Raw genomic sequence first — 23756 nt, 5'->3', positions numbered from 1 at the left:
GATAAGGCAATGAGTTTTTATTTGTGGCATACTGAGTTTGAGATACTTTTCACATGGTTTGGGTAAAGGAGCCTAAATAGAAGGCAACTAGTGGAAAAGCTTTGGAAGCTGTCAGCCAGATAACAAGACCATGAACCTAGAAACAAATTAAAATAAAAGCCAATAAAATCCCAAACTAAGTTAACTACAATCTTCTAATGATGTCCTGTTAATTCTTTTCTTATAGATTGCACTCACTGCACATAATGGTCATCACGTCCAGAAGAGAGAAAAGGAAAAGAGCCTAAGCACTTGGGAGACTCTTAGTATTATACCCACTTGTCCATTAAAAATGTTCTGAGCTTTTGAGGTTAAATCATAAATATTCAGGCATATGAAAATATTCTTTGTAAAAGCAAATAATACTAATTTTAGTTTTAGACAGTATTATCATAAAATTAAAATAAAGCAATTTATCTTACTTATTTTCAAAAAGATTTTAAAGACATAGGAAAGTCAAAAGAAATGAATACTATTCCATGAATAAAATAACAATATCTTCTGTAACAAGATAAGATTGATATATTGAATGACAGAGGATATGGATATGCAAACTAGAGGAAAATGAAGGGAACAAGTTCATTAAAGATTATGTGTTGCAAACTAAAACAGCACAAAGTAACACATAGCATTAAAATGGATTTCACTAAATTTAAAGGAAACTTTTTATGAAAGAATTATTATAGAAGAGCAATTACTTATGAAAAACACTTTAAATTATAGAAGTACTATAAACTTTATTATTATATAGCTTCTGTTCAGAATTCTTGGAGTAAAAAGGACTTGCTTGATAAAGAAGAGAGAACAACTTGAACATCATATTAAAATTTATCTATGTTTCAGGCAGAATGCTTAATGGACTTTATTTTTTACTCCTTACAAATTAATTTGCACAGTGAATTCAACATAAGTTCCATTTTACCCTCATTAAATCTCACTACACAAATTATTATTTGTATTTCTCCTCTGATAATAGTAACATCACATTACTTCAAAGGCAATTTTGTGTCTGTTTCATGTCAAAGAATATTTTCATTACTAATTTAGTAATCTGTACAAAAAAGGCAAACCAGCAAATATATATATTAAGAAGTGACAGATGTACATTTCTGAAAACTATAAAAAAGAGTGGTATGATTGGTAGGTATATAGCCAAAAATATTTAATTACTTTTGGAAACTGAAATAATAATTATCTTATATATATATATGTAAACAACAGCCTCTACAAGAAAGACAACCATTACAAACAAGTATTGATCTCACGTATGTTGCTTACTGAAAGTGATCACATTTCATTTTTTATGGTAGTTGGTCTAAATGCAGATAATAAAATTTTGACATTATATGTATAATAGGCACTTCTCCTTGAACAAAAATTCAGGAAACATAGCCAGACAAAAGAGTTTTATGTCACAGTGAAGTTTAAGAAGAAATCTGTTTTAGGTAGTTAGACACTGAAATGTTGAAATTTTCATGTAATTTTGCTGGTTTACATATAACTAGTGCTAATTAAGACTTTACAATGAAATCTTTAATTATTAAGGGGGCTACTTAATTATGAAGAAGGCTATTATATTCAAGATAATTACTGTAATAACTTTGGTTAGGAAGATAGGTTTTGGGAAAAAGTCTTGATTTAAGTTCACTAAACAAATTAATAAGTCAATAATGTTCATATTACAAGAGTATTCTCAATGACAGAATCATTAACATCAATGCATTATGGGATACTATAATTTTTTTTTTTTTTTCCCCCCCAGAGAGAGAGTGGAAGAGAAAGGAGAAGGCAGGGGAATAGAGAGAGAAACATCAATGTGAGAGAGACGCACGGATTGGAGACCAGGGCTTGGGAGCTAACCTGTAACCCAGGTACACACCCTTGACCAGGAATGAAACACACGACCCTTTGGTGCACAGTCTTATGCTCTAACCACTGAACACATGGGACAGGGAAAAAATTTTTATTTCTTATATTCCATCAGGCAGTCTATCAAACCACAGTTCTCATAATAAAGAAAACGACTTTTCTGAGAAAAATATTTATATACTTCCAAGAATTTATCACTTGAAATTCATTTTTTATTTATATAACTTATCAGAATTAAAATAAATTTTAGTAATACAAGATTGCATCACATCAACAGACTATCAATAGTTATTGAGGAAAGAAAACTTATTGAATGCCTACTATATACCAAACACTATGAAACTTTATATATACTCTCTTCCTTTAATTCATACCACAATAAAATAAAGTTGGTATTATTAAAATTATTCCACAGCTGGCAAAACTGACTCTCAGTGTTGTCCACAGTGATTTCCAGTGAGGGCTATGGAGTCAGTCTTTCAGGAATAGTGCCCTGGTTTTATTCTGACACTTGGGTCTCTGGGACCTTGAGCAAGTTACTTAGTTTTTCCCTCCCTCATCAGCTGAATATGATTAGATAAAATAACACAATTACAAACAGTGACTGACACATAGTGAGTACTCAGTAAACACCATGTGCGACAACTACTACTACTACACATCCTGGGACAACCCTGTCTCCTAAAATGAGATAGTATATAACAGAATATCAGTTTGCGTCTTAATCCGCCTGACACCCAAAGAGAACCTGCTCAACACATCACACTATCTCTAATGAGAACTACCCTTTTCATGTATTTTTTGTTTGTTTTGTTAATTCTCACCTGAAGATTTTATTTATTTATTTTTAAAATATATATTTTTATTGATTTCAGAGAGAGGAAGGGAGAGGGAGAGAGAGAGAGAGAAACGTCAATGATGAGAGAGTCATTGATCAGCTGCCTCCTGCAGGCCCCACACTGGGGATTGAGCCCGCAACCCAGTCATGTGCCCCGACCTGGAATTGAACCATGATCTCCTGGAACCTAGGTCAACACTCAACTGCTGAGCCACACCCGGCCGGGCCTCACCTGAAGATTTTAGATAGAGTAGAAGGAAGGGAAGGAGGAAGGGAGGGAGGGTGGAAGAGAGAGAGAGAGACAGAGAGAGACAGAGAGACAGAGAGAGACATAGAGAGACAGAGAGAGAGAAAGAAGGTGGGAGAGACATCCATTTGAGAGAGACACGTTGCCTCCCATAGACACCCCAACATGGGGCAGGTACTGAACCTGCAACCCAGGTACCTGCCCTTGACCAGGAAGTGAAGCCATGACCCTTAGGCCCAACGTTCTAACCACTTAGCTACACTGGCCTGGGCTTCATGAATTTTTAATTGCTTAACATAAAAATGTCTATTCATACCTTCATCCAAAAAACATATTTTTTCAAAGAAAATTCATAAGTCACACAATGAGGAAGATTTATTCTGTTTTGTATCACCCAAAGAATTTAATAACATACATTCTTAAAAAGAAGGGATATAGGCTAAATTTCAGAAGAATATGTAATTTGCATTCAATGCATATGATCATCCAAATCAAAGGAAAATAAAATTTCTCACTTATTGAGTCACTCTTAGACATAAAATACAAAAGATATGATTACTTCACAATTAGTTAGCTTCTTGAAATAACTTATTAATCATCTGCTCATTCTTTTAGTTATTAAGTATTTATTAAAGGTCTAGTGAAAGGCAATTTGCATTGTTACTGCTCTCAATATTCACTGGACTGAAAGAGATCAACCAGTCCAATACAAAGTAGTACTAGTCCCCAAGGAATGGAAAAACAACCAAATAGCTTTGATCACTTGGCAGAATTACTCAAGGTGATCATGCTACTTGAGAATCATTATGAACAGAATAAAATCCTAACACTGACTACATATTGGCCCCATATAGTTATTCAAAAACAGATCATTTAAAAAATACTGTATGTGTTGCCACATGCTAGCTAACTCAGTTCAACAGTATTTATCTACTCCTTTGTTGGTTAACTTTTTTGTGTTATGCTAAGAGCTAACTACATGTTAAAAGAAAAAACTAAAAAATGTTATTCTTGAAGATCTAGAGTAAGAGGACGGCTATACAAAATCATCTTAAACTAGTCCAAGCTTTGTGTGGCCTGGTGTTATTTGTTTCACTCTGTTCAAAACTTGAGTAAACTAATTTCTTGATCTTAAGCCACTCTACCTAGAAAATGGAGAAGATAGTTCAAAATCAGTTTTCATCACTACAGCTAAAATTCAAAATAAAAGTCCTACTTAACTAAGTAATTCTCAATTGTAAATAATATCACTGATAGAAGTTAAAATATAAAGTAACATGGCCCCTGTTATAACAACCCATTCTTAAGAGAGGTGATATTTAATACTTTTAATATGAAACTGTAGTATTTGAGATAATCTTATAGATCACCTAGCCCTCTATCATAATAACAAAACCACAATGCACTGAGTGCTTAGTACGTCGATCTATATATTTTATCGCAATTAAGCTAAATAATCCAGTAAACTATCTTATAATGGTGAAAACTGAAACACAAAAAAGGTAATAACAAACTCAGAGTTACACTAATAAGAAATGGTAAACAGGATTTGAACCCAAGTCTGGCACACATATAACAGCTATAGTATGCAAAACCTTCATGATAAAAACAAGCCACAAAAATTCTCTTACACAAATAAAGCTTACTTTTAAAGGCTCCAGGGAATAAGACTATTATTTCAATAAATTATTTTAATACTAAGCCCCTTAATTAGAGTAAAACTCATCAAAGTTTATAACAATGGTATAGTAGTATCAACAAAAGTTAAGTCACAGAAACATTAAAAAATTTCATTAAAAATGACTACTGAGTGGAGGAAAGTACATGGAACCTAAAATGCCTCAACTTGAAACATAGAAGGCAAAGAATTAGCTTATTTTAGAGCTTTGCTCAATTTCTCCAAAAAGTAATTAAGAATTAGATAATATTGCAATTCTTGTCATGTATTTCTTATGCAAACAAATTTTCAAAAAAAGTCTATTGAATTTTCTATGGAAGATTGAGAAACTTCAAATAGATTCTCATTCCCCTACAACAATTTATGCTGACCAAAAATAAGATACAGCCTATTTCAAGGTTTCATTCACCTATATGGATTTATGATTTCCCCAGAAAATATGAAATTATATCAATCCTTGCCCTATTTATAGCTAAGAATCTGTGTTCTTCAAATGGAGGGAGAAATACCATTTAACAACTTGCCTTTAACATTTTAAAAAACAAAGGTCATATCACTTATGCACACATTTGTCTACAATGTTCACCTTCAAAACTTTAAATGACAAAAGATTGTATTACTGATACACACAACTGTCCACAATGAAGTGAAACTCAGAACATCACAGGCTTTTGACACAATTAATTAAAAATAGTAACTATGTTGCAACTGGTAAGAATTCAGAAAAGCACATAAATGAATCACAGGGTAGCTTGGAATCGAGTATGTCTTATTATTAAAAAGGAGAGTGATTCTTATATGTTCTCTATTGGTTATAAACTAAGAACACACATATCACTGAAAAAGTTGATCTTATTTATTACTGGAAAAAATTTAAAAGAATGATAAAAAACTCCAAACAAATCAAACTGAAAAACAGAACACTGAACCCTTATACTGTCTTTTATACCCATAATAAAGTAAATACAATTTAAATACCAAAATACAATATAAACACTAAAATGAGTTTTAATGACAGGCAGTGAAAAATAACCATGTGCCTTGGATGAATGGACCAGATAACCTGTTAAATATGATTTCAGCACTAAGATTTTATAATAGCTATTCATAAAGATATAAATTATTGTGGATTTAGTTATAACATTTCAAACTGTATAATCTTCCTAATTTTTCTTTCTCAAGCAAAAAAAAATTCCTTTTCAGGTTAAAATAATTATGGACTTAGTTTCAATTCATAAGGAATGTTAAAATTGCACAGTTTTTTACTGCTACTTCATTTCCAACTTTTTTCATAGCACTTACTAAGTTTTTAATTACTGATCATAAAGTGTACTGGATCACCTAGATGATAAAGACAAAACATTTTTAATTCAAATCCGGGACTGGAATTTAAAGTTTTATTTTTCCAAAAGGCTGATCTGCCTCCCAATGGAATTATGTAAGATCTCATAGCAAAATGGTATGATAACAGGGCATGACCTCAGGATTCCATTTCACTTCATAGCTTTTCATTTCAAAACCTCAAACTTTATGCTGCATTGATATGAAAGAAGGCATGACCCATGGATAGGAGCTGAATTTTCTTAATGTACAGATCCCATTTATATTTATATTTATATTTATATTTATACTTTATATAAAGACAGTCCCAACACAGGGACACTATTAATAGCAATAATACAATAGAATTTTGTTAATAGCCAAGTTAGATAATAAATATGAGAAAATCATGTTACACTTCGGTGGACTTTAAATTTTACCATCTTTGCTTCATTCACTAGTTTTTTCATTAATTCAAATATGAAGGATTTCATGTATATGTGTGCATAATAATGAAGCATTCCTATACTACTTTTGAAGTAGAGATTAATGTATACCTATAAAAGTTTCCCCTTAAATTCTTTAAACATAGCAATGTACACAGTAAAAATAGCTGTCAAAATTCACATTTAACTTCTTACATGTATGATTCTAAGATATAAGATTAAGTCAGAGTTTTATGAATGAGATGTTTTTTAAGAAAAAGAAGGGAAGTTACAAAAACAGAAAGTAACCTAATTAGAAGATACTGAATTTTTTATAGACATAGATATGCCACTGGTTAGATGTTGGGCTCTCAAAGATGAACTACATATAAAGAAAAGCTAATATCAATTAATGCTGTGCTAGTCTTATGATAATAGCATTATAAAATAATACCGGTATTTAAAATATAAATTATGTAATTGTTATTAAATATTATTCTTCAAAATAAACTTTACCATAGTTATTTTATTTAGCCTGACAGGAGGATTTCATGGACAATCCAAACCATGAGCATTTGCAAAGGATAAGGTTGGGACTAATATTTTTCCTCAACTGCACATTGTAATCATTGTGTTACATCTGGTAAGAATTTTATTTATTTATTATGAAGTAACTCTTTTATGGTTATAAGAACCTCAGAGTCAGAATATTTTTATATTATATAAATATATATCTGCCTTACTCCTAAAGAAACTTTTATTAGAACTTAAAGAATAAAAACCAAATATTATAATACATTTTATACAACATCGAGTATACCAGGTGTAATCTAAGTATTAAAAACTATAAGAAATTACACATTCAAAGAAAACTTACCAGACAGTTGTTTCCACTTGACTATCATTGAGCTGCCGGTTGTCCAGTTGGGCAAAAAGTGGGAAAAGCACTTGAATCCCTCCAATTGAATGAATTGCACTATGAATTGAATGTGTTACTATAGCTTTCACATCCTATATTCAGAAAACAAAAGTGTTGTTTACATTTCTGAAGCATAACGTTATCATTACTTCCTTGTAACAAATAACTTTGAAAGAGAATTAAATAACATTAGTTAGACATTTTAAAAACCTTTAATTATATAACTTTTGATATGCATATAAAATATAAATTTGAAATCTTAAATTGAGAGATTTTTTTACACTGAAAATATGGGACTAAAAACCAAGAAATATTTTATAGTAGGAAATAATGGATTTAAAGATACTCAGGTAATTTAATGTTAGGAAGATATACACTACTGTTCTTAAACCAAAGTATATTTTTATATTAACAACTATCTGTTCAGGTAATCAACAACTGATTTTATTTCAAAGGCTAGAACATACAAGACATCAGAAATAGCAGTTATCCTATTAAGGAAACAAGTCCAAGATAAAGCATATTGCCCAAAAAGGGGGAGAAGGCAAAAAAAGTCAAAGAACTAGAAAACCAAAAAGAAAAACAAACAGCAGTTGTAGATTTATATATAAGCAATGCTTAATATGTAAAATAAAGATACTGTCAACCAGGATGAGAACATAAAAACTAAGTTACTATTCACCCACCTGGAGCATTAGGGCATGTGGGGAATGCACAAAAATCGATGCATTTTCCTTTGGTGAGGATTCCAGGCATAGCTGAGCATCAGTGGCCTTAGCATTATATGTAAATGCAATACTACTTGCAAGTTTTCCATCATACAGAACCTGTTTATGATGTTCAGCCAAATGAATATCACTCTCAGATTTAAACTTGAAGGTGCTCTGAAAAAATAAAACTAAGTTAAACACTCATTTTAAAGTTAACATAATAAAACTCTAAAGTTCTGAAGAAGAAAAACATTTAAGATAAAAACTTATTGTGACCCTTCCAGACATTAATCAGTGGTATTATATTATTTTGTTATTCTCACTTCAGTTCTATGAGAGTTAAATTTTACTATGCTAATAAAAACACATCTTCATTTTCTCATTTTTATTGTTTTTGACTATTTATAAACTGTTTTTACTAGAAATAATATAAAATCAGATGATATTAAATGTAAATCAAATTTTACTTTAATACTCTATAACATAAATTTTTCTTGTTAATACTTTCAAAACTGTAGCATACACAAACAAGCACAGTAGGGAAAGTGAAAACACTTAGGCTTTCTCATCACCTTCTCCTGGCCAAGGCCCAGTTACGTAAACATGATATAGCATAGTCGTAACAGATGCTGTGTTAGTTGACTAATGTCTGACCCATCATTGGCTGAGAGCCACTATTGTCCTGGTTGCTATAAGACTGTCCCAGGACTTTCAGAGGTGCAGTTTGTAGGTGCAGTTTTGTTCCCCCAGGTCAGATTGTTTCCTGGAGTGCCATGTGTCGCCCATTTATGCCCAGCTGGCTGCCACCGGGAAAAAGAGTGTGGGTTTGTCTATCTTGTACATTTGGCCTGCCACAGCCAAATAAAGGAAATGTCTCATCCTTCTTTGGCTTTACTTTTTTCCTTCAGACTGTCCCCAGATCTAGAGTGAACCTCCCTGGCCATGATCCTTGGCATTACGATTGGTGTAGTTCTCCTCACTACACTTGGCATGGTCGTTGGCACAACACACATACACACAAAGTGCCTGACACAAGAATAACTTATATGCAAGTTTATCAACATACTGAATACCAACACTATTCCACAAAAGCCATGTTAATCCCAAACAAGAAGTTCATTAAAACATGTTACCACATGTCAGAATGGCTGTTATCAACAAGACAAGAAGAGATATTGGAGAGGTTTTAGAGAAAAGGGACTCTCACATTCACTGCTGGTGGGAATGTAAACTGGTACAGCCACTATGGAAAACAGTCTGGCAGTACCTCAAAAAATTAAGAATAAAGTTATCATATGACTCAACAATCCTTTTCCTGGGTATCTACCTCAAAAACTTGAAAACATGTATTCGTAAAGATACATGCACCCCTATGTTCATTGCAGCATTATTCGTGGTGGCCAAGACATGGAGACAACCAAAGTGTCCTGCAATAGAGGACTGGATAAAGAAGATGTGGTACATGTACATAATGGAATACTACTCAGCCATAAGAAAAGACGAAATACTGACATTTGTGACAACATGGGTGGATCTTGAGAGTATTATGCTAAGTGAAATAAGTCAGTCAGAAAAAGCTAATATAATCCTATTAACCAATATCACCTCAATACATTTGATAAAAACTTTAAAAAAATATATAACTTTTAAAAACACACATTACCACTTTAAATAAAATATAAAAAATGAAAATATACCAGTTCTTAAGAAAGGTATTGTTAGAAATGGTTAAAATTTCTCTGCAGATATGAACCTGACAATGACAAATTATATTTAACCTTTCCAACAATCATATATATTATCAGTATTATTATTTTCAACTTAACTACTATACAAACCAAATATTATAGATAAGAACTAGAAGGGATCACACCAAGAAAACATGACAAATTTTCTATCTTATAGTTAGTATTAATGAATTGATAGTGGAGTGAGCTGGATTATAATCCAGGCTCTGCCATTAATTATCTCTTGACTCTTATTTAAGGTCAAAAAATAATTTAACTGATGTGGTTACAATTTCCTTACTCGAATGTTATAATAATAATAAACCAAATATTCTAAGCTCAAGTTCTTACAGGAGGCAAAAAGATATGCCTGTAAGTAAAGGAAACCAGGTGGGGACTTCTTCAAACTAGAGTATGCATGTCTTGTCTAAGACTGACGCCCTACTGTTCAGCTCAAGCCAATTATTGTACTATATTGCCAGTTCTTCCATAATTTTCAAGAGAAACATAACATGAGCATTTTATATGAAGCTCCCTAATTTGTAAATTAATCCAAACATTCTAAAACACTGTGCAGAAGAACATGTCAGGCCAAATGTAAACAGTTTTCTACTTCTGGACTAGTATATAGAGAGCCTTTCAACTTGAAGCTGGATGCAAACCATTAATTATTAAGCATGGCCAAGACAAAAGCAGCATGGATAATTAAAATTTGTGTATATGTGGCTTTGGATGATATTTCTTATCTTTGAAATGGAAGAATGTTTACATATTTCAGTATTACAAACTAGCTAACAAAATTGTAGTACTTTGGGCCAGATCTTCTGTTCTTCTCTCTATTCAATAAAATGTAGAACATAGTCTGTCACCTAAAAATTTCAAAATTTAGTATTTTTTAACTCACAGATTCACAGTTCCCATGCTAGAGGTAACAGTTGGGTTTAAAATATGTTCTAGTTTAAAATATTCTATTTCAGTCCCTAACATACTAAAGAATAGATGACAATTACAACAGAAAACTGGAACAAAGAATTTTCTTTCTTTTTTAAAATCAGTATTTGAATGAAATTCGGTAGTAATATTGGTAAAATAAATCCCATCTAACCACCTACTTCACTGATTGCCTTGGTATTGTACAAGAAATATTATCAATGCTCAAAATGTTTATTATTAAAGTAAATAATAAACCCATTTATTATTAAAGTAAAATTTCACAAATATGTTCGATTTTTTATTTATGTTACAGAGCAATGATCAAAAGCAGAATTAATTACTATGGAGAGGTAAAACATATGAGTTAATTTGTAAAAATAAAATTATTGGACTGAGGGAATTGGCGGGGAGACTCTATAGGATATTGAGACACTGGGGGAAACAGACTAAATAAAAAAGAAGAGAAGACAAACGGAGTTGGATGAGCCACGGGGAAATTGGAGTTCAATCAAGCAGAGATGTGCTGCTTCCCTATGTTGATGATACTATACTAAGAAAAGCACTATATATATGATTGGAAGAGCAACTGTAGGAAGAACAATATATGCTCTAGGCAAGCAGACCTACATTAAGGATTTTTTAAAAATTTCAAATCAAAAGCAAAAAAAATAAAAGCAAAAATAAACAAGTAAGACTATATCAAATGAAAAAGTTTCTGCACAGAAAAAGAAATCACCAACAAAATGGAAAGGCAACCTACAGAATAGGAGAAAATATTTGCAAGTCATATACTTGGTAAGAAGTTGATATCCAAAATACATGAAGAATTCATACAACTCAATAGCAAAAAAATCAAGCAATCCATTTAAAAAACAGGAACAGGATCTTAATAGACATGTTTTCAAAGAAGCCAATAGGTACATGAAAATATGCTTAATATCACTAGTCAGGAAATGCAAATCAAAACCACAATGAGGTATCTCCTAACACTTGTTAGAATGGCTGTTATCCAAAAGAAAAGAAATAACAAGTGTTTGGGAGGATATGAAGAAAAGGGGAACACTTGTGCACTGTTGATGGAAAAATTAATTGGTGCAGCCACTATGGAAAACAGTAAGAAGGTTCTTCAAAAAATTAAATACAGAACTACCATATGATACAACCATCCCACTTATGGATATTTATCCAAAGAAAACAAAAAGCCTAACTCAAAAAAAATGTATGTACCCATATGTTCATTGCAGTACTATTTACAGTAGACGAGACATAGAAGCAACCTAAATATCCATGGGTGAATGAAATTAAGAATTTAAGATAGAACAAAAGGAGGTATATATATATATATACTATCAGTATGTTATTCAGCCATAAAAAATAATGAAATCTAGCCATTTGCAAAAACATGGATGAATCACATGTAGGTGAAATAAGTCAGACAGAAAGACAAGTACAGTATGATCTCATTTATATGTGGAATCTAAAAATTATTTTAAATTTAAAAACCCAACTCATAGATACAGAGAACAAATAGATGGTTGCCAGAGGTGGGGGGGTTGGTGGGCAAACTGGTGGAGGGGTCAAAAAGTACAAACTCCTGGTTAAAAAAAAAAGTCAAGGGATGTGATATATAGCATGGTGATTATAGTTAGTAATGCCATATTACATACTTAAAAGTTGCTAAGAGAATAGATTTTAAAAGTTCTCATCACAAGAAAATGTGTGTAACTGTGTGATGATGGATGTTAACTAGATTTATTGTGAACATGTGGTAAACAATATGTACAAACATAAAATCATTACATAGTATACAGAGAACTAATATACTGTTATATCAATTATATGTCGCAATAAAAAAAGTCTGACAAACTATTAAAAAAAAATACGTCCTGTAGAAAAATTTATAAAGCAAACTAAAGATGAGATCATATGTAGAACTGAGATTATACAAAAATGTTTGAACTGGGCCTTCATACTCCAGATACCCTAAGAATGGTCTGTAGATGTCACTTTTCCCATTGTTAAGTTATACAGCCAGGGCCAGTGGGGAATATCTAAAAGCTCAAGAAATAATGTTCATTATAAAACATAAGTCAATATAAGACAGGTCTACCCCAAGCTTCTTATAAAATATTTTACCCATTAAGTATGTATCCAAGGATCAGAAATTCTGATGCTCCAGTTTTAAAAAAATAAATAAAAAGAAGCCAGTCAGAGAAAGACAAGTACCATATGATTTCACTCATATGTGGAATTTAATGAAGAAACTGAACTACCAAGCAAAATAGAGACAGGCTCAAAGAGAGAGAGCAGGTAGACAGCTCTGGTGGGAGGGTGGGGAAGGGGAGAGTGGAGGGATTGAGCAAAAAAGAAAAAAAAAAAAAGAGAGAGAGAACTCATGGACAACAGTGTGGTGATTGCAGGGAAGGGTGGGGGTTGGAAGAGGGCATAGGGGGATAAATGGTGATGGAAAAAATACAATTTAATTAATTTTTAAAAAATAGCACTGCTTCCTGGAGGAGGAGATTTCCCTAATTGTCACCTTTCCTATTAATTATTTCATTCATAAAATATGGATATTTTGTGACAAGTATATATATTAAGCTCATTTTAAATTAGCAAACCACCTATCTACAGCCCCATTATCTTTTGCTGGTTTCAAAAAGATCCTTCAAATACAGTATTCCTGATAAGTGCATTATTTCAACTGCAACAGATATTCATTCTTTCTACAAGAATCCATATAAATAATGGTTTACTCATAAATGTTTGCCAAAACAGTAAAACATTAAATAGTAATGACTTTAAATGACATGTTACATAATGTTCACTAATAATGAAGCATGTTAAGTTTAAAATGATATCTTAATATAAGCCACACCGGCAAAAACATGGCAAATCAGATTACTTACTTTCTTAAAAATTCTAAGGTTATACATCTTCTATATAAAATCAAAATATAAAATGTAAACTTTCCTTTTATGGACTTTCAAAATAGTTTGTATTTTAAGAATTTCTCTTTCTAAATAAAATTCTGATTTTATTAGAAACTGATAAACTGATCATTAGTATTAGTCTCAAAATATCTAGAAAAATAGAAACTAAAAGTATAAGTAAATGTACTTCACAAATTATCTTAAAAGGCAGCACATAATGTTTATTAATATTAAATGTTATCCCTCATAGTTAACTCTCAAGTTGTTAACATGTCAAAGTTAGAGAGCATCAAAAACACAATGACTTCCTAATAAATCCCATGAGCTGTCCTACTCATTGGTTAAAGCATCTGATCCTTTTGAAGAGAAAACAAGTAAACAACATAGATAGTAAAATAAACTTGACAAAGAGTAAATAAAAATTGTTATTAGACCACACACACTTCTATATCTAAATTTTTGAAGAACTTAAACCTAAAATTCTATTTAAAGATTTAGAAACACCAAAATCTCAGCATGTAACCAGAATACGTTAGAGCCAAAAATATTTAATTGGTGCCTATAATTAGACATTTTTCACAGTTTACCATGGAATACTACCTAAAATATCCAGTCAAGCTTCAACAGCAGCTTACAAATTTCAAGTTGACCCTAACCTATTGACATATACTGCTAAGTTTGTGATACTATACCCATTTTACTTCTTAAGCAACACTTTGTTTCCCTTGCACATAGTGAAAACTCAGTCAAGAGCTGATAAATGAGTTAGTGAAACCACTATGGAAAACAGTATGAAGGTTCCTCAAAAAATTAAAAATAGAACTACCATACAACCCAGCAATTCCATTTCTGGGTATTTACCTGAAGAAAATGAAAAAACTAATGAGAGAAGATATATGCACCCCCATGTTCACTGCAGCATGGCTTCATGGTAGAATACACAGTAGGCAGGATGTTTTATAGTGGAATGGAAGGATGATTGATAGGTTGAAACTATCTTACTGAAGGCTTTGAATAGCAAAGTAATAATTTGGATTTTCCAGTTATACAAAATTATCAAAATAATTTGTAGCAGGAGAATGTACTGATTTTATTTATAAATTTTTCTAGAGAAAATATTAGATTATGAATGATTATTTTGTTAAATGAGTTCAGATGGATTATTTGATTATTTTGCAGGACAAAGTGCTGTACAATGTATAGGTGGCAACATTCTCCTAATTACACATCAGGCAATATGATTCACTGGATATTGCAATGTCATTATCATGTTAATATCAGCAACACTTGACACATAGTGATTCTGGGGAGAGCAATACGTATTGTTATGCATATGCCATTTTTACATAAATTCAATGGAAAATGGCTATATTCTTGACATTGGGGCAGTTTTCAAATATTAGTATTAGAAAATAACATTCCTCTGCTCTTGTAGCAATTAGATAAACTTAGTTTTGGGGCGATTAGGATTCTACTCAATGAGGCTTTGCTTTATTAGCAACTATGTTAAATATCTACATTCCACTATCATAAGTTCAATATGCCATCACCATAAAACGTATGGTAAATATTTTATGAGTAACATTTACGTAAAAACTTTTAACATGAAAAAGTGTTTCTTAATGTTAAGTAGAAAGGGCAGAAGTAAAAACTAGAAGCTACAATTGTTAGTTGCTTTAAAGAAACAGATATTGTTCAAAGTGCTCTATTTATATTATATTCTGTGTTAGGTGTATAACAGATGAGAGGTAAATAGGTTGTGGATGGATACACATCCAGTAGGGGATGGATTTGGGATTCACACTCAAGTTTGACAGGTTTTGCAGCTAAGGCTTTCAACTATTGCACTGTGTAGAACTGACAGTAGAGTAGATTTTTTTTTAAGTTTTATTGATATAAATTGTATTTCAATACAACATTGTATTCGTTTAAGTTGTACAACATACTGATTTGATATACGTATATATTGCAAAACGATTACTACAATAAGGTTACTTAACACATCCATTATCTCGCAGTTACAACTTTGTATGTGTGTTGACACCCTGTACTTCCCTGCTTCTATCCCATCATGCCCCGTATCTCACATTCTATCATAAAGTCCTGCACAACATCTAAAAATACATTTATTATATCAAGGAACTTTGGGAATTAAAAATTATTATGCTTATACTCTCTTTATAAGAATAATTATATTCCTGAATGTTTATAATTAAAAGTTGAGATAAAAGCAAAATAAGTACAGGGAAGGCCTGGGGAGAGGGCAGGAGTGAAGTGGAGGGAGTCAGTTGAGGGGAAAAAGGGGACATCTGTAATACTTTCAACAATAAAGATAAATTTTTAAAAAGATGATATATGTACCAGAAAGGAAATATAATGCAAATATTATTAAATTTTTGTGGAAGGATGATTAATCTCAGCTACAGAAGATTTAGAAATGTGTAAGAGAAATATGTTTTAAACAACCCTATACAATTACCCTTCCATATGAAGAGTTCCTAAATATTTAACATAAGGATCCTAAGAAACTATTTATATCAAATTAAGGAATAATTTGCCCATTTCAAGCAATTTCATGTAACTCAGTCTTAAGAACACAAACAAAAGTTTTTTAACAAGCTTGTAGTTGTACAGAAGAATGGATATTTTCCTACATTAAAACTTTAAAATTAAATTGCAAAAGTAATCAATATCATCTACTGATAAAAGATACACTTTACAGAAATGATTTAATTAGAAACATGAATAATAATCTGGTAGAGAAAACCCTGAAACTTCAATACTACTCCTGTCATTCATTTATATAATAATTACTGAGCACCAGAGGATGCGGGTCTAACCTCTCTCTCACAGGGGCAATACACCGAATTCTCAAACAAATGTGTGACCTCTTGTACCTCTCTTCTGCTACTGGTAATAGCTGCTTTTTGCTAAGGCTCAATGAATCTCACACTATAAATATGCGGCTCTGCCTTTGGCAGAGGCTCCACAGGGAACCCTCACAAAGACTTCTCCTCCTACTCCCACAGCATGCTCCTTTTCAGCACCCTGCCTCACACTTCCAGCTGTTTCGGCAGCCCTGAACTCTAATCACAAACCCCTCAGCTCTGCAGGACCATCCTGCTATGCCTGGCCTCCACCTCCTTTGTGCCTCAACAAAAAATGTTGGTCCCAGAATAGGGCTGGGATGAATATTGAGCTCATCTTATATACAGAATAGGGCTGGGATGAATATTGAGCTCATCTTATATATTTTCTTACTCTCAAGGATCTCAGGGCCAATACTATATGTATTGATAAATGTCTAAAAACAGATGTTTTATATATTTTGACACTTTCTAATAGTTATTTACAATGTCATGGCACATCCAGTACTAGCTCCCCCATCATGGACAAAATCAGAAGTCAGGTTGAATGCTTTAAAATTAAACAATAAATTTTATAATTTGGTAGCAGGTTTTATAGACTTTTCAAATTCCAGTTGTCATCGTCATAGGACAAATAAACAAACATTTAAACAGTACCAATGGAACAAAAAAAAACAAAGCATTTTCAGTTGTGTGAATTCATAATAGGTATTCCAGGGAAGCAGACTGTTCCCTACCAAAAGAAATAAAAATTACTTAAACTTTATGAATTTCAAACTAATCTTAGAAGCTTCATGGGCCTGACTGAACTGGTTTTAAAGATCTTCTCTATGAATCATTTCTCACTTCCAACAATTAGATGCCTTTTCTATGATCCCTCCAATAGAACTTACTCATGTTCACAGATTATATCGTGATTATAAATTGAATCCAGTTTATTTTTTAAGTTTTCCTATGTCTTCTTCCCTTACTTGGTTATAAGCTCCTTAAAGGTAATTAACAGTTTTGCATCTTCCATAATGCCTATACTAGTGTTCTGTGCATAGAAATGCTTTAATAAGTGTTCTCTGAATTGTAAAGTTGTATGAGGAAATTCACCCTAATGGAATCAGTTTAACATTTTTCCTCTAGTCATTTTAAAAGTACTTTTAAATAACTGTTGCTTATTCAGGGAAAATTAAGAATTTAGAGTAATATTATAAATTCTTAACCCAATTTTAAAAATTTATCTTTATTGTTGAAAGTATTACAAATCTCCCCTTTATTCCCCCATTGATTCGCTCCACACTGCACCTTCCCACCTTCACCACACTATTGTCTTTGGCCATGTGTAATGCATATATGTATATAAATTCTTAATCTCTCCCCATCCATGCACCCACCCCTGCCTTCCCTCTAAGATTCGTCAGTCTGTTCCATGCTTCTATGTCTCTGGATCTACTTGGTTCATCAGTTTATTTTGTTCATTTGATTCCACGTATTAGTAAGATTATGTGATACTTGTCTTTCCCTGACTGGCTAATTTCACTTAGCAAAATACTCTCTAGTTCCATTCATGCTGTCTATAAGGGTAAGAGATCCTTCTTTTTTACAGCTGCATAGTATTCCATTGTGTAAAAGTCCAAGGGGAAGCTTGATACGATTTCAACCTTCTTGAACTTGTAGAGACTTGTATTATGTACTTAAAATGTGGTCTATCTTTGAGAATGTCCCAGGTACACTTGAGGAGAATATATACTTTGCAGCATTGACGTGCAATGTTCTGTAAAAGTCAATTAAACCCATCTGATCTTGTGTCATTTAGAGTCACTGTTTTCTTGTTGATTTTTTGTCTGGCAGATCTATTCAGTAAAGTCAGTGGGATGTTAAAGTCCCCTACTATGACTGTATTGCTATAGATCTCTCCCTTAGAGTTTTTTTGTTTTTGTTTTTGTTTTTGCCTGTGTGTCTTTTGTTCTGAGGTGGGTCTCTTGTAGACAGTATACATTTGGGCCATGTTTTCTTATCCAGTCAACTACCTTATGTTTTGAATAGAGCATTTAATCTCTTTATACTTAAGGTTATTATTGATGGGTACTTATCTACTGCCATTTTATTTCTTTATGCTAATGTTTCTCTTTCTATTTCAACGTATTATTACAGCAGTCCTTTTAACATTTCTTGCAATGCTAGTTTAGTGGTAATAAACTCCTTTAGCCTTTTCTGGACTGGAAAGCTCTTTAGTTCACCATCAATTTTGAATGATAGCCTTGCTGGATAGAGTAGTCCTGGTTTCAGATCCTTGCTTTTCATTACCTTGAACATTTAATGCCATTCCCTTCTGGCCTGTAGAGTTTCTGATAAGAAATCAGCTGACAGATTTATGGGAGTGTCTTTGTAGACTTGCTTTTCTCTCACTGCCTTTAAGATTCTCTCTTTGTCTTGAATTTTTGGCATTTTAATCATGTTGTGTCTGGGTGTGGTCCTCTTTGGGTTTTTCTTGCTTGGGATACTCTGTGATCCTGAACTTGTGTAACTTCTTCCTTCACCAGATTAGGGAAGTTTTCTGCCATTATTTCTTCAAACCGGTTCTCTAATCCTTCTTTTCTTCTTCTTCTAGCATGTGAATATTGTTACATTTCATGTTGTCCCATAGCTCCCTTAAACTGTCCTCTGGTTTTTTAATTGTATTTTCTTTTTGGTTCTGATTGAGTGGGTTTTTCTACCCTGTCTTCTAATTCGCTGATTTGATCTTCAGCTTCCCCTGATCTAGTGTTTATTCCTCTCAATGTATTTATTTATTTCTACTATGTCATTCTTAATTTCCTTCATAGTTTCCATTTCTTTTCTTATGCTGTTGAGCATCCTTATGATCAGTATTCTGAACTCTATATCTGATATATTGCTTATCTCCATTTCATGCATCTCTTCTTCTGGAGAATTCTTTGGTTCTTTCACTTTGGGCTTGTTTTTTTGTCTCCCCATTTTAGATTTGTTCAGATATGTTGCTATGTACTAGGTAGGTCTGCTAGAACTCCCAGTCTTTTGAATGGCCTCTAGTGCAGACCAATGTCAGACAGTTTGTACATGGCCTTGAGTACCCTGTTTGAAGCTTTCAGCACTCCACAGCTTGTGGTTCCTTCTGCTAAAGCTGGGTGTATTTGGAAAACACCAAGATGCGCACCACGGTCTGCTTTTCAAGCCCAGCCTCTATGTGGGCTCCATTTAGGTCCTTGGTTATGTGGGTGCTCTCCAGCTAGACTTCAGTTGGTTATTCAGGATGTTTTTTTCTATATTGTAATTGTAATTCCACTTTGGTCCTAGGAGAGTGTCAGTATAGCTTCCACTCAATCTGCCACCATCTTGAAGTGTCCTAACTCTTAAGATTAAAAAAAAAATACTATTCTATTTCTTCTTCTTCGGGACTCAATTCATTCATAAAACTCTTATTTTCTATGATTGCCAAAACATACTTCTTTTCAGTTTTGTATATTTAAATATTTTTCTTTGGTTCTTTTCATAGACGCTGCTTCCTTTTATTTATTTTTTATAAATATAAAAGAGTTGGTTGTTTTAAGAAACACAGCAATCATTAAATATATATGAAAGCAACAATGTTCTCTGGCCCATAATAAACTTGCACACAATAAAATATTTTTTGAGCTGAAGGTCTTATACTAATAATTACTGGTATAGTTTATTTTTATAATCATCAGTGAATTTAAGTGAAAAGCCCTGCAAAACACTAAAAATATCACTGTCTTTGGCTCATGGTTACTATTCTTTAAAAACAATGTTTATAGTAGTTTAATGATTCTTCTTATCCTTTTTGGTTTTAGGTGGTTTTGTGGGGGTGGTTGTTAATCCTCATTCCAGGATATTTTTCCCATTGACTTTTTCTTACAGAGAGTGGAAAGGAAGGTGGGAGAGAGGGACAGAGGAAGAGAGAAAGAGAGAGAAACATTGATATGAGAGAGACACGCTGATTGATTTCCTCCCACATGCACTCTGACCAGGGCCAGGATCAAATCATGAACCCAAGTATCTGCCTTTGACCAGGAAACAAACTCACCACTCTTTGGAGCATGGGCCGATGCTCTTACCACTGAGCCACACTGGCCAGCACTAGTTTTAGTTTTTGATGGGGTATTATTATAACTGTGAGGCTTAAGAACTCAGAATAACTGTTTTCTAAAAATAATGGTTGAAATGAAATACTGCAAAATATATTGTAAACACTGTGATGAGCTTTTACACATCTGAATTTTAACACCACTGATATTTCTGTAGATTTCATTGTCTGGAACAAAACCATACTTTCATTTTGTTCATACTGCTTATAATGGAATTCACAAGGTTTATATATTGTCTTGAAAGTTATAAAATCATTTAAGAAAAATATAATGTAAGATGTTTAATAAAATCTATTCTTAGTTGGGGAAAAAATTGGTCATAATTTTTTCAGTTCATGATATTAAAAACCTTAATCTCCTACTTTGGCTTGTAGGAGAAAATCAACTTCACCTCATAATTAAGCTAACACTCTTAGATTTTAAAAAATTATAATGCAATTTATATGACTATAAACATGAAACCATTATATAAATATAGAAATTTTCTTATCTTTATCCCATTTGTAATACTTAGATTACTTCTGAGTCTTCAAAATTATATATTAATGTATAATAACATATTTGTGAATAAATATCAGTATCTATTACATTATTCCTTTAAGAGGGATTTTTAGGAGGAGAATTGTTATTTAAAATGGTATGAGCTGGACAGAGATGAGAATGAAGTGAGACTACCAATAGGTATTGTGGGATCTTTCTGGCATGACAGAAATGTTCTAAAATTGGATTGTGGTGATGTTGTTTAACTCTGTAATTTACTTGTGCATTTAACATAAGTGAATTGTATGATATTCAAATTATGGTTCAAAAAATGTTTTGTAAGTTTTTAAAAGAAGGTATGGACATATTTTGTACTAATTATACTCAAAGGAGTTGTGTATGACAGAGCATTCTTAATATAAAACACTTAAGTATAACATTTCAATATGGAATGTTGTGTAACAAGTGCACAATACACATTCTTTTCAAGGACACGTGTAACAACTATAAAACAAGACACATATTTAGGTTCCTAAAAAAGGCTTCAGCAAATTTCCAAAGAGTAAACTCGTAAAATAAAATGAATATATTCCTTGAAAAATAATTTTTTAAAAATATTTTTTAAATAAATATAAAATGTGAACTCAGACATCTATTTAAAAAATTGTATTTGTAATATTAAAAAATACAAATTTCGGCCGGCTGGACATGGCTCAGCGGTTGAGCGTCGACCTAGGATCCAGGCGATCGGGGTTCGATTCCCGGTCAGGGCACATGCCCGGATTGTGGGCTCGATCAATGACTCTCTCATCATTGATGTTTCTGTCTCTCTCTCTCTCCCTCTCCTTTCCTCTGTCTGAAATCAATAAAGACATATTTAAATATATATATATATATATATATATATATACAAATTTCAATACTTGCAAATATTGATGAAAACTTTTTTAAATAACAAATACGTAAAAGATCCATTCACTAAACAAATGATAGTCTTTAGAGTGAAAGATGGAACAATATTACCTAAAATGTCCATTTTCCAACCAAACATTGAGAGATATGGAAAGAAACAGGAAAATATGATCCATAATTAAGGGGGTGTAGGCAATAGAAACTGTTGGTGAGAGTCAACAAATGTTAGATTTAACAGAAAAGAACTTCAAATAGTCATTAAAAATGTTCACAGGACTAAAGGAAACCATAATTAAAGAAGTAAATGAAGATATGATGACAATGTTACATTAAATACAAAATATCAATTAAGAGATAGATTCTATAAAACAATCCAAATGGAAATTTCGGAGTTGAAAAGTATAATTGAATTGAAAAATTCTCTAAAGAGGCTCAACAGATTTAAACAAGCAAAAGAAAGAATTAGCAAAGAGTAAGACAAATGGATAGAGATTATGCAATCCACAAACCAAAGAGAAAAAAAAGGGAAGAAATATAATCAGAGCCTCAGAGAAATGTGGGAAACAATTAAGTGTGACAACATATACAGAATGGGAATACCAGAAGTATAGAAGAAAGACAAAAGAGAGAAAAAATATTCAAAAACTTAACAGCTGACAACTTCCCAATTTATTGAAAAACATTTACACATTCAGGAAGCCCAGGAACTCAAAAAAATATAAAAGCAAAGAAATATACAATAGGAAAAGTCAGTAAAAATGCTGAAAGCAAACACCAAGAAGAAAATCTTAAAAGTAGCATAAAAAAATAACTTTTCACCTAAAAAGGAGTACCAATAGGATCAACAGCAGTCTTATCATCTGAGAAAACTAGAGACAAGAACACAGTGAAATAAAACATTCAAAATTCTCAAAAACAAAACAAACAATAAAACCCTTAGTATCAAGAGTTTATATCAAAGCAAACTTGAATCTGAAGAAAAAATAAAATACATTCCCAAATGAATAAAAACTGTGACTTGCCTTACAAGAAATACAAAGGAAGTCCTTCAAATAAAATTAAATGATCCACACAGTAAATTGAATTCATGTGAAAAACAAAGAGCACCAGAAGTTATATGATTATAAACGATGATATAAATGTATATTCATTCTTTTTACTTTTTACTGATTTCAAAGCAATTGTATAAAATATGTATATTACATATGCTTTTGCCCATAACATATAGAAATGCAATACATTTGCTAATAAGAACAAAAAGGTAAGTGGGAAAGCTATACTAAGCTAAGGAAATGACTCTAGGTGGTAACTAAAGAAGCAAAGAGATTCATAACTGATAAATAAGGTTAATATAATAAAAGCTATAAACATCTAGTTTATATTCTTTCTTCTCTCATCTTCCTTAAAAGACATAAAATTATATGAATAATATAATACTGTAGTGTTGAGTTTGTAACATTTATAGTATAACATGTATAACAGTATCAAAAAACAAGAAAAATACAATAGAGCTATCCAGGAGTAAGATTTCTATATCTCACTGGAATTAAGTTAATAGAAATCTGAAGCTGATTTTGATCACTTGAAATGTAAATTATAAATCCTAGAGCAATCATTAAATAAATAAGTAAAAAAAATAGTGAAAATATCAAAGAAATGAAATTGCTACATTAGAAAATATTCACGGACTTCTAAAGAAAGCAATAAAGAAGGAATAAAGATATAAAAAGGACATAAAACTTATAGG

The 23756-nt window shown here is 32.1% G+C and overlaps 1 protein-coding gene across 3 annotated transcripts in view; it reads right to left on the bottom strand.

The window, feature by feature from the left end:
- Positions 1-23756, bottom strand: part of NBEA (neurobeachin) — an 816964-nt gene that overhangs the window by 665604 nt on the left and 127604 nt on the right. For all 3 annotated transcript variants that reach the window (XM_016197269.2, XM_016197275.2, XM_087814370.1), the window contains exons 9-10: positions 8022-8219; positions 7294-7427 (exon numbers count right to left, since the gene is read on the bottom strand). In XM_016197269.2, coding sequence (XP_016052755.2) covers positions 7294-7427; positions 8022-8219 — 332 coding nt within the window. The remainder of the gene's footprint in view (positions 1-7293; positions 7428-8021; positions 8220-23756) is intronic.

This window comes from Miniopterus natalensis, chromosome 2 (assembly GCF_054644295.1).
Source record: "Miniopterus natalensis isolate mMinNat1 chromosome 2, mMinNat1.hap1, whole genome shotgun sequence".
NCBI classification, from domain to species: domain Eukaryota; kingdom Metazoa; phylum Chordata; class Mammalia; order Chiroptera; family Miniopteridae; genus Miniopterus; species Miniopterus natalensis.
Note: the sequence above shows the minus strand (reverse complement) of the source record. Positions and strands in the feature narration are given on the sequence as shown.